General features: G+C 36.0%; 1 protein-coding gene across 1 annotated transcript in view; it reads right to left on the bottom strand.

Moving 5' to 3' along the window:
• Window positions 1–13517, bottom strand: part of PCCA (propionyl-CoA carboxylase subunit alpha) — a 515891-nt gene that overhangs the window by 336612 nt on the left and 165762 nt on the right. Inside the window, exon 9 of the mRNA XM_036753355.1 lies at window positions 1279–1357. Coding sequence (XP_036609250.1) covers window positions 1279–1357 — 79 coding nt within the window. The remainder of the gene's footprint in view (window positions 1–1278; window positions 1358–13517) is intronic.

Genomic DNA, 13517 nt, shown 5'->3' with positions numbered 1-13517 from the left:
GCTACGTCCCTCAATGCAGCACAAGATCACATTAGATTCCTTAGCTACCATAATATACTGCTAACTCACATTGCTCTTTCAATCTACTAAAATTTCCAGATATTTTCTCTGACAAATGTCCTACCATAGTCATTTTGTCTTATTTTATACTTTTAATAGGACTTTCAGAATACAAGTACTCTCTCCAAAGCAACCCATGATCTCTTTATTGACAAATCTGCTAATCTTTTCTTCATCCTTATCTATCTTGACAATTTTGTTGCTTTTAGTGTTTCTTTTTAATTAATTTTTTTCAATTATTTCACATATAGGAGGGAAGGAAAGAAACATACAGAACTCTTGTATCACATAAGCACCACTAACCAAAACATATTCCCACATTGGTCATAGCTAAAAATGCTTTTCTTATTTCGCATATGAATACATTTACTATGAAGTAAGCAGAATTCTTTTTTATCAGTCCTCTACAATCACTGTCGATCATTTAGTTGATTATAGCTCTTAAGACTTTCAGAACTGTTTCTTATAATGCTGATGTTATAAATTCTTCTGGTTCTGCACACATCACTCGGCATCAGTTTATACATATCTTTCCAAGTCTCTCTGAAATAAACTTTTCCCTCATTTCTTACCAGACAATACTATTCCATTCATAAATCATAATTTGTTCAGTCATTCCCCAATTATTAGCCATTTCCTTAGTTGCCATTTTTTGCTACCACAAAAAGAGTTGCTAAAATTATATTTACACATAGAAGATCTTTGCCTCTTTTGTTGATCTCTCTGGGGTATAAGTATAGCACTAGTATAGCTTGGTCAGAGTACAAATTTAATGTGGGACTAGTAGTCAGGGAAACTAGGGTTTATTCCCAGCTTTACCAATAAAACTAGCAATATGGTCATGGTAAAATAACTTGACGTCTACTGACCTCAGCTTCCATCTTTGCAAAACAAAGTCATTAAGCTAAATAATCTCTAAAAGCATAGGACCAAGGTATATAACCTGAAAAAGATATTTTAAAATGAAAACCGAATCCTTTTATGCTATTTGAAAAGGTAAAATTCTATTATAAATATCACAAATTTTCAAAATCACTATAAAAATAGAAGAAAAAGGAAATTTTCTGCATATTATTTCTTTTTTTTCACAAAAAGATTTTTTAAAAAAAAAGCTATCTAATTTCTTCATTTTACTTTTGATAACTTTCAGGATGTCAGTTTAATAGCATTCTAGTAACTATAATTTTCATCAAGAGTATATTTTAGACAGGATCTCACCTGGTCTCTTCATCATCCCAAGCGATTCGCATACCTTTCCCACCACCACCTGCTGAGGCCTTGATCATAACGGGATAGCCTAACAGCAGGGAACAATTAGACAGAAGTTCAGACTTTGATCATTTGGTTGTATGAACATGACAACTGACCACATGTCTAATAATTCAATAGACAATAACTAGTTTATTTTAAAGCTGTTTTAACAGAAAAAATTATCATTGCATTCTTACAAATGAAATGTTATATTTAGAGTTTAAATAATTTTATACCAGCCAAGTTATCTTCTGACAAGCAAAAAGACTTTTCAAAGCTTATAAGAAAAAACATTATCAGAAATAATTAGTTCGACAGAAGAATCTTACTTCATGTTATCTAAGTTCCAAATTACCTGAAATAAGTATAAGACTGGATAAAGACACAAAAAGCAGCTTATAATACCAATGGAAAATAAGGGGGGGGGAGGGATAGAAAAGCAAATTTCCTTTCCTTACTCATAGTAAAAAGACTATTCCCAAAAGACAGTCAAATGACACAATGTAGTCCATATTAAATCCCTCATTTCAAGAATTTTATATTATAGGATTTGTAAGTTGACAAGGAAGGCCCTGAATGCTATCCTCGAAAGTTAAAAGTTTTATCTGAAAAGCCTTAAGGAACAGATATAAAAGCATTTGGGAAATTTTAAGCTGGAATCTGTTGTAGGATAGGTTGTGTAGGGAAACTGCTGAAGAGGACACTATCAATATCACATTATGAAAATGGAAAGGAATGAGTAAATTAAGTCAATATTTAGGAGAAACAGACTGGAATAATGCCTGGTTGGATCAAAAAAGGCAAAAGAGAGATTAATACCTCCTAAGAATAGAAGCTAGGAAGACAAAAGCTGATGGAGCCTATCTTAAAGGAAGTGAGGGGGATAGTGGCATGTATGTGAGGTTATGTGGCTTTGAGAAATTGCAGCTGTCAATGCATTGGTGGTACTTGTAATTATTTATCAACCTCTTCTGATCTTGCAACAGCTGACTGTTGACAACAGTTTCAAACCTATTTCTTTTGAACACAAGCAATTTTTAATATATAGAATAAAAAAAGTTTTATTAAAGTTAAACAGCACATTTTTCTCCTCAAGAAGTTTGAAACTATCCTCTAGTCCAAGAGTGGGGAACCTTCGGGCCACATGTGGCTAGGTCCTCAAGTGCGGCCCTGTGACTGAATCCAAACTTCACAGAACAAATCTTTTGATTACGGGTATTTCTCCTGTGAAGTTTGGATTCTGTCAAAGGGCCACACTTGAGGACCTAAAGGGCTACATGTGGCTGCAAGGTAAGAATCAAAGGTTAAATGTATGGAACAGGAGCCATCTTCAAATAAATGAAATAGAACAGAAATCTTGAGACATGCATACTGTTATAGAAGGGGAAAAAAAGAAGCCACAGTAAAGAGAGAAAAGTTATATGGAACCTTTTCCATAATTTTTCCTATTATTACTTACTGAGATATAAAAGGGAATAAAAAGAGAAAAAAGATAATTCATTACAATCTAATAAAAACTGAGCTCCTACCACAAACAAGTCACGGGGCTAGAAACAAACGATACAAACATGAAAAAGCACAGAAGTCCTGCCCTCAGGAAGTTTATCATTTAGAAGGGGAAATATATATGCAAAAACATATAAGATAGCAAAGAAAAAACAAAGGAAAAGTAGACAGAACTTACAGGTTTTTATAATCAAGGCACATCTGTAGCAGAACATAAAAATGTGGAAGTGGGAGAAAGTATACAAGAAATGAATGAATCTCATTCTTATATGAAACAAATGAGGGCTGCAGACAGACAGACAGACAGACAGACAGACAGACAGACACACACACACACACACACACACACACACACACAAGATCAGTACAGATAACCACGAAATGATTGAGAAACAAGTAGGGATGGTGCAGGGAAGGAAGATAATACTGAGGAGGAAATAGCCATACATAAAATAAACTTCTAGGTCCTGAAAACTGGGTGGGGGGAACAGTAAAAAGGGGGGAAATTAAATGTTGGAAAAGTAAATAAAATAAAATAAAATAAATAATGAAGGTTCTAGAATCTATGGGGCACAATGCCTTTAATTGGTTCTTAAACAACTAAGGGGAAAATTATGTTATATTAACATAATAGAATATTATTCCATGGTAAAAATTACTGAAGAGATAATTTCAGAAAATCCTTGGTAGTATGACCTGACACAGAGCTAAGTGAGCATAATTAAAACTATATAAGGAAAACAGTTCAAAAAAAACCCACCACTTTGAAATATTTAAGAAATAAGATCACTACAAGGATCAACTATATCACAGGAGCCATGACAGAACAGGATGCCCACCTTCTCTGAAACAGAAGTGGTGGACAGCTTATAGAAAAAGAAACACATGTTTGGATATGGTCACTATGCAGACTCATTCTGCTTGACTCTGCTTATTAGTTATAAAGTTTGGGTTTCTTTTTTTAAAATTTTTCTTCGTTAATTTCTTTGAGGATGGAGTGGACAAGGGAGGAGGAATTAGCCATAATGATCTCCCCCTAAAAAAGGTTATAGAAACATTTTTAAATGCACATTAAAAAAAAGGAGGAAATTCAGAAAGAAACATAATAAGCAAGATGGTTTTGAAAGTGACAGGTAGAATTTATTATATATTCTTTAAAAAATCAAGTGGTATGACATGAAATTCATGATTTCATAGAGAATCCTCTTTTATGATCTGATATTTGTATGGTAATGCTTTTTTATTTTGTATTTACATTCAGAACTAATACAAAGAAATCATCTGGCAACTTACAGAAAGCAGTTTCAATAGATCAATGGGGTCAGAAACCACATTACAAGTACTTAAGGTATAAGGAGGTTTTAACAGAAATATAATAATAAAGCTTGAGAGATAGTTTGACATGATACTTGGACAGCAGGACCTCCAATCCATCAATCCTCTCAGGTCTCTCCTAGTCCTTCACCCCTTTCACTAACTACACTCTCCTTTCTTCCCTATTTTGACTCCTTGAAGAACCCAGTGTAACCATAATATCATCTTGTCTCAAGATCCTTGACTCCTTATCACACTCCCAATTTCTTCTCTACCAAGCCTCATTCGTGGATCATTCCCACTATCTATTGCCTTTGCTCCTACATATGTGCTGCTGAATGAAGGTGGAGAACCATAAAACCAGGTTGAGTCCATACACTTTTATGTTACATAACTTCAACTGGGCCTTCACCCAGTTGCAAGGCAATCCTTTAACATCTGCCTAATTAACTCACTATCCCACTTTCCACAGAGGCTCTTCCAAATTGTTTCATTCCTCTTCAAACTTCCATGACTTTGTATCAGTAAGGCAAGATTCATGATATCGATGGTGATCATGAATACGCCTGTATAGTTCGGTATCACAAAATATGAGACTTTCTATACAGAAGGCATTATTATTATTCAGATACCAGAGGATCAAATCCCAAAACCAATAATTCCAATTTGACATAGTAGCAATTGTATCGCAAAACCAGTAAGTCCACTTCACCACAACAGCAAGGAAATTAAAACACAATATCACAACAAGGAGTCAAGCCATCCTGTAACCTTTGTCTCTTCTAGGGCCTTCCCTTACACACTCACAAATCCTGTCTCCTTGCCTGTGTCCTCTCCTCCCGAACTTCTGAGAGCTTGCAGCTCTAACAGCCCTTCCAGTTCTTTCTCTTCCTGTCTCTGAGCTTAATGGCTACCCTCAGGATATACCCTTCTTAGGGTCCAAAGGCTTCATACCTAATCAGCAAAAGAGTGGCCTGGGGCTTTACACCTAGTTAGCAAAAGACTGTGGGCCTTCCTACAAATAAGCCTCCCCTAATCAAGCTTCCCTTAACTAGCTCCACCTGAGGCCTATTAAATGAGTGGGGAAGATCTTTAATCACATTAACATCACAGACTCCCACCACCCCCAACCTCTTAGCTGAGACCCTTACCTCATATTTTGCTGAAAAAATTGAGACCATTCAATGAGAGCTCCCTCTCTTCTTCTCACATCTCCTTGAGACCCCCTTCTTCCACTATCTCCTAAACCTCTGTCTCATATGAAGAGATGGCCCTTCCTGTCAAGGCCAAGCTTTCTATATACACAACTGATCCCATTCCACTGCATTTTCTCCAACAGATTTCTCTTTCTATTATCCTCACTCTTGTACTTATATTTAATCTTTCCCCATTTACTGGATGAATCCCTACTTCCCAAAAACATGCCCATGTCTTCCCCATCCTCAAAAAAACCTCACATGATCCATCTATACCCTCTCTCTCCTATCTTACTTTCTCTGACCTCATCATATCCAATTTGTTGCTAAGTCCCATCAATTTATCATTATAACATCTCTCATATAGACCTTTTATTCTCCTCCTCTACTGCTACCACTCTGGTAAAGGCCCTCATCACCTCAGGCCTGGACTACTGCAATAATCTGCTGGCTGGTCTCCCTGACACAATCTTTTTAGCCACTATCTAAAATCCTTAAGAAGGCCATCTATGATAGGTGCTTTTAGTTCCTCTCCTCCAACTGTCTTCTTAACTTTACAGACTGGCATCTAACTTCATTCAACCAAAACTGCTCTTTCACTCCAAAGTTACTAATGATAACTTAATTGTCAAATCTACTGGCCTTTTTTTTTTCAATCCTCATCCTTGACTTCTCTACACACTTTCACACTGACTCTCTTCTTCATATTCCAGTCTCTCTAGGTTTTTAGGACACTACTTTTAATTCTCTATCTACCTATCTAACTGCTTCTTCTCCACCTACTTTACTGGATCTTCATCCAGGTCATACCCATTAACCCTAAGTTTTACCCAGGGCTCTATAGTAGTAGGCCCTCTTCCCTTCTCTCTTTATACTATTTCACTTGATCTCACCAGTTACTCCATTATCTTCTCTGTGCTAATCGATTTCAGATCTACTTATTCAACACTAACCTCTCTGCTGTCCTCTAGCCTCCTAACTCTAACTACCTATTAAGACATCTTGAATGAGATGTCTTTGTAGGCATGTTAAAGTCAACATGTCCAAAACTGAACTCATTATCTTTACTCTCCAAAATGTTTCCCTTTCCAAACTTCCCTATTCCCATCAAAGAAACCATCATCCTTCCTATTTTCTCATGCTTGAAAGCTATGTATCATCCTTGACTTCTCACTTTCTCTCACCCATCATATCCAATCTGTTGCCAATTCCTTTCAATTTATGACTGTACCATCTCTCATATATACCCCCTTTTCTCCTCTTATACTGCCATCATTCTGGTAATAGCCTTCATGGCCTCATACGTGGACTACTGAAACAACCTGCTGGTTAGTCTCCCTGCAACAAGTTTCTCCCCACTCCAGTCCATTCTTCATTCAAATGTCAAATTAATTTTCCTAAAGCACAGATCCAACCATGTCACTCTCCTATTCAATAAATTCCAGTGGCTTGCCAATACCTCCAGGATCAAAGCATACAAAGCATTTTATAACCTGCCCTTGACCCTTACAGTCTCCTGTACCCTAAATCCTCAAAAAGTTCTCTGAAATCCAATAATAATGGCCTCTTTGCTGTTCCTTCAACAAGAAAGTTCAATCACCTGACTCCAGGCATTTTCTCTGGCTCTCCAACATGCACAGAATGTTTTCCCTCCTCATCTTCACCTCCTAGCTTCCTCTGAGTCCCAGGTAAAATGCCATCTTCTAAGAAAAGACTTTCCTGATCTCTCTTAATTCTAGCGCCTGCCCTCTGTTGAATATTAAAACGTACATACTTTGTACATAGCTGTTTGCACATCATTTGCCCAGTTAAATTGTTAGGTCCTAGAGAGAAGGCCTTATTTTTTGTTTTTTCTTGGGGGGGGGGGGGGGAAGAGTAGGTTTTTTATATCCTCAATACTTTGCCCAGTGCCTAGTATTTAAGTTACTTATAAATGTTTACTGACCTATAGGATAGTGGGTGTTAGAGAAGCTTTTTGTCTGTTCTTTAATTTGTTGAAGATAAAGGAAATATCCATCTATTCTTATGCAGCAGAATAACAAGTAAATAGAGACTGAAGATAAGAAAGAGAGGTGATATTCAAAGCTTCATTATTAGACAAGAGAAGACAGTATATAGGATTTAATTTGGGGTTGGAGGGTATTAGCTTGGCAAGAAGGAGATATTTAAGGAATTTGGAAAAGGGTGACAGAAGCTATGGAGAGGTCTGGGGGAAGAAGACTGAAAGATAATACCTATAATGGCCTCAATTTCAATACGAATACTAATAATTGTCATTTATTGTAACACTTTAAAGTTTGTGAAGCAACTTGTATATTATTTTATTACAGCGTAACCACAATTTTGTGAGGCAAATGTATGTTATTCTTCCCGGTTTACAGATGAGAAAAATGAGTATCAGGTTAAGTGTCTTGTTCACTGTCACACAGGATCTGAACCCAGTTCTCTCTTCAATCCAAGTTTAGAGCTTGTTCTACATAAGCAGCAAGGTCATCTGGTGAGAAAGTGGAAACTGGAAGTAAAGTCAGAAGCTCAGGGGAAAAAAAGTCTTGTAATAGCCACGGCGCAAAGTAAGAGAGGGATTTTAATAAAAAGAAACCAGTATGAAACAATAACGGCCCATCTGAGGTTCCTTAGCATAGATCTGTAACAGATTCAGCAAATTTCACAACTTTTTCTATCATCATTCAGTAGCTTGCGAGTAGTAACAGAAGAACATATATGATGGGGACGGCCCAAAGTTGAAGATAGGCAAGGCAGGAACACTCAAATGAGAAGGGAACAAGAAATTAAAGGGTAGAAGACAGTGCCTTGCAATTGAAGGTAGGATAGGGTTGATGGACTGTGAGAAGAGGGAAGACTAAAGAGAGTGAAAGTCACGATTTGGGGATAGAGAGGGTGGGAAAGGACAGGTTCAACAGGAATGAACCAATGGGACAGGTGTAGGAAGGGGAGATTGTGATCAAAGCAGGAAATCTCAGAATTCAATATCTTAATGCTATAAGAGTTTGCAGTGATGGTGAGCTCTGTGACCACTTATGTTAGCCTTACAGAAAGCTTAACACCTCATATTTACCACCTTGTGTTATATGTGTGTATATATGTGATTATATGCGTGTATATACATATATACACTATTATATATTATATACACATCTATGTGTGTACATATATGTATATAAATGTATATACACACACATAATCTCATCTGATCCTCATGACAAATCTGTGAAGTATGTGTGTGTCTGTATACATATACATATACATATACATATACATATACATATACATATACATATACATATACATATACATATACGAGACAGAATTGGCCTTTTTTAATGTAGAAACTGAAGTTTAAAATGTCGATTTTATGTCCAGGGTTACCAAAACCATAAAGTAATACAGATATGATTCAAACTCAGATCTTCTGACTCTAAGTCTAGTACTTGGTCCAATATATTGTGCTGCCACAAGAGAGTTAGATTGGATATAAAGATGATAGCCCAAGCAATTCTGCGTATTACTGGGCTTAACAAAACAAAGAATCAAGATTTAAGGATACAGCTATCAGAAAATATTAAAAACCATAAATGATAAATCCTTCATACAGCAATCCTATTGTTAAATAATCTCAGGTGCTTTCAAATATATCAACTTTATTTCCCCTAACTATACTCTCCTAAGGAATATGAATTATGTCTAATTATTTTATATTCATTTCATGTTACCTAATACTGTAACCTGTATATCGTAAGCACTCAATAAATAATAAATTCAGAATTCACTACATGCAGAGAAAATAGAATAAAATTATTTATAATTTAAAAATAAAAAACATGCATGTATTATTCCAAAATGTATCTTTTGATCATTCCCATGCCTGTAAACTGGTATGAGAGAATAAAGGAAATTATTCAATTGTTACAAAACTAATAAACAGCTTAGCACACAGTAAACATGCTTAGAGTTTCTGAGGAGTTTGGTAATTTTTCTGAGATTATCTATATACACACACTCATACATATCGACTCAACTGTTCCTAAAATAAATAGCTTGGAAGATCTATGTTTTTTTTTTCAGGAAGGAATATTCATTAAGTTAAAAGGCAAAGATGTGAATTATACAACTACTGTTTATATATAATGTCTAAGTTCAAGAGTTATCAATTTCAAGTAAACCAAGTGGATAAAAAATATAATACAATATTTTCTGTATACATGGCAGAGGCTTAAACAGACTTTTATTTGCCTAAATTAATTTGCTTGTTTCCCTCTATTCAGGAATGTGAAAATTCTTGACTGTGAAGATTCTTGACTATGCTCCAGAAACCAGAAATCGATCTAAAATTTCAATGTACAGATTGGAACTAGAATGTTTTACCGGACAGGAAGTTTCCACCAGAAAAACCAAAGACGTATGTTTTCACCTTACTGATTAGAAGCTGGACCTTTTAAAGCACGGTAATAGGAAAAGGAAAAAGGTATGCAAGAATAGATAACAACAAAACAAGGAGAAAGAAGATGAGAGCAGAAACAATGACAAAAACACAAGAAGTGATTAAAACAAAACAGACTAAGAGTAATTTTTTTAAGGGGGGAGGGAGAAGTAGGGGAGAACAGGACTGATAAAATTACACTTAGGCAAGAAAAAATTTAGTGGTAAAGACCACACAGAATAGCAAAGGAGAAATATAACACCAAGTTAAGAATGAGGGGAAAAAAAGGGGAGGGGGGAAATAACACAGAGAACAAGGTCCAACCTCCCTGGGTGCACAATCCTGACCTCAAATGACCACATTAATTCAATAAAAGGCACACTGTGAAACAAAGCACTTCATTTTTGAATAGATATTTCAAAGAACACTTTTAAAAGGTTCTTTTAATCACCACGACTTTTCCTCAGATGATTTTGGTTAAAACTTTATATTAAAGCATGTCTTCTACCAGATAACAAAAAAATGATAAATACTATCCAAAAAGTGTAGAAAAAACTGATCCAAGATTGGGACAAAGACAAACTATAGTGATTTTCCAAAAAAAATTTTACATTATACATAGGCTCATGTGCAAAATGTGTAAAATTTTCCCACAGCATGGGGCAAAAACCCCCTAAAAAACACAATTTTAAACTTACCCAAGTATTTTATCCCTTTACATCTAAAAGATATTTTTTGTATATAGCATAGTGTTCAAAAACAAGCATCATCAACATACCATGTCTAACAGATGAAAGAGAGTCCAGCTAAGAATGGTCAGGAAAGAAACAGCAAAGGGTACTGATATACTAACAGTATAATAACAACCTAACAGTCTGCTCAGTGACAGAAGTGCTACTAAGTGTTTAGATAAATAACAGCAGCTACATACCACCTTAAGGGTTTCTGTGCCAAGGGTTGGATTGCTAACGTCTTCCTTAAATCAGTACAATGTCCAAAAACAAACAAACAAAAATAAAAACAAACCCCCTGATAAACGTATAGCTAGCCTGTAAAGATTCAGAATTGTGTTTCTAAAAACATGCCCCATATACAGCAAGGCAGTCAAGTATAGAAAGAAAATCAGATATATACCAAGCTATTTATAGCAAGATTTTTTTTGTGATAGCAAAGAACTAAAAATGAAGTAAATGACCCTCAACTGAGAAATAGCTAAAGAAAAAACTGACATGAATGCAACAAAATGTTGCTGTACCCTAGGAAATTATTAATAAGAAGAATATAGGGAGCAATGAGAATACTTATATGAAGTGACAAAGAGTGAAGGAAGGCAAACCAGAAAAACAATATGCGTGACGCCTACTATATAAATGCAAAGAACAATAATCCAAACTGAACTATGTGGGCCAAAAACTATAAGGAAGTACTCTTCAATCATGAATGGAATAGAATACTATGCTGTAAGAAATGAAGAAAGAGATAATTTCAGAGAAACCTGGGAAAACTTATATGAACTAATGCAGAGTAAAGTGAGCAAAAACAGGAAACCAATAGACACAGGGTGTCCCTAAAGTCTGGACACATAGGAAATCTCATTAACATCTCATTAACCGTTTCACCCAAGACTGTGTGTTGTTCAGCAACTTCTTTTTTTGAGGTATGCTAAAGGTGAAGGTGTACTCAATGAAAATGAAAATCACAGATGCAACACACCAGACTGAACACATAAAGAGTGAATGTGCTGAAATTGATGGCAACGTGGAGTTATTATATTGAGTTCACATGAATCTTGCAAAGAACATCAACCTTTGCATCACAAATGATGGAAATCATATTGAAGATGTTATTTGTTAATATTCCAATTTAATAAAATGTTGTTGAAAATTTCACTCATTTCATTTCTTGAAAATATGCATTTTTGCCTATGTGGGCTTTAGGAACACCCTGTACAATAACATTGTAAAAAATCAATAGCTTTTAAGGACTTATAAATTCAATGATCAACTAAGATTCCAGAGGATTAATGATGAGGAAGCCTTCTCTCTTTCAAACAAAGAGGTGAGAAACTAAATATTCAGAATGAGGCTTATATTTTTAAATAATCGCCAACATCACCAGCACAGCCTCATTTCTCCCTTGATATATTCACGCTAAAATTTCCCCCAGGCCAGTGAATAAAGAAAGGAAGGAATTACTTATGTCTTCATTCTGACTTACTGAGATTCGGAAACTTTTATCTCCATTTACTAAAAGGTCTCTAACTTATAGAATAGAACAGTTTCTGGCAAAGTTATTTGAAATCCAGATTTCCAAAATCACATAGTGATTCTGCATTGCCTTTTCATTTCTATAGAGATAAAGCTTCTAAAGACAAATTTAGCTGGAGGAAAATTAGAAATACACCACCAAAAGCAATTATCACCCAAACCCATTTGAGGAGAAAGGACAGCAGAAATTGTATACCTCAACTATGTTCTGAGGGCATGAAGCAAGATGTATTAGAAGAGACATAATCCACACACTGTAACATCCAAGAGTGGCTTCACCTCCATCCACTGACTTTAGATTGTGGCTTCCAGGAAGACATTAATGCAAATGGAGCAAGGGGCCAGTGGCTGGGCCTACATCAAAATACCAAGACCATGAACATCACCACCCTGAAGTTGAGGCACGCTGTTACCTAAAGAACCAACGGTCAGCACTGAAGGGAGAGATCCTCATCCTGAAGCAAAGCTGAGAGCAGACAAGAAAAGATCTCAAGTTGCTGAAACTGCCAGCTGTTCTAAATTCCAGTGAACTGGTGAGCCAGACAGAAGACTAAATCTTCTCACCAGCTGGCCAAATTTCCTTTCTTTAAAGTCTGTGATGCTGAAACTGGATGTGACTATACACCTCCCTTATTCCTTCCATGAATTACAAGGTGTAGTGCAAAAATGCCTAACTGAGACAACCACAGATTACTGGTGGCGAAGAGGAAGGAGGTTTGCAGTAGGCTAGAAGCCATATAAGAAGCACTTGCACTGTCTCCTTTCGTTTTACGTTATGTATGATAAACTACATAATCACTATATGCAAAGTATTTGGAATTCTGAATGCAGGAGCCATGGATTGAGAAAAGGGAGCCCAAATAAATGAAATGTGGATTCATGAATTATGCAGATGGATGATTTCATATTTTCATTTTCTTAAAAATATTACATTTCCTCCCTTCGATTAATTTGGTAACTGGCTAGCAAGGGCGGAACCAAACTGCTTGGTGCTACTCCGAAAGCTGTAGGCTTGGCAATGGAGGGAGAACTTTAAATATCTGAAGACTAAGAGCCTGGTGGCCAATAGGAAAACTGTAGCTTTTTAGGAAGATTATCCCAAACATGTGCAATAACAAAATTGAGGAAACCACTAGATCAATAGCCCATGAAACACACCACCTGGTGGCCAACTCAGTTACTGCATTCAACTTCCTCTGGATAATATATACAGTGCTGTTATGATCTTTTAGGATTATAAAGGCAGTCCCAAAGCCAAAAAACACACAACTTGACAGTTTGCACGGCATGTGTTGCAAAAGTGTCACACTAATATATCTTTCTTCCTTCAGTAATTCCTAGATGTTCAGAGCATGAGATTGTTGTCTTAAGTCAGGCTCTGGGCATATTTTGTTTGTGAGACAGAAAGCACTAAGTCTAAAGATATATGGGACTGATTTGAAAGTAATGGAAAGCTTGTATGATAGGACCAATACTGTTAGAGTA

Source organism: Trichosurus vulpecula, chromosome 4 (assembly GCF_011100635.1).
Source record: "Trichosurus vulpecula isolate mTriVul1 chromosome 4, mTriVul1.pri, whole genome shotgun sequence".
In the NCBI taxonomy this organism is placed as follows: domain Eukaryota; kingdom Metazoa; phylum Chordata; class Mammalia; order Diprotodontia; family Phalangeridae; genus Trichosurus; species Trichosurus vulpecula.
This window is presented reverse-complemented; position numbering and strand designations above follow the sequence as displayed.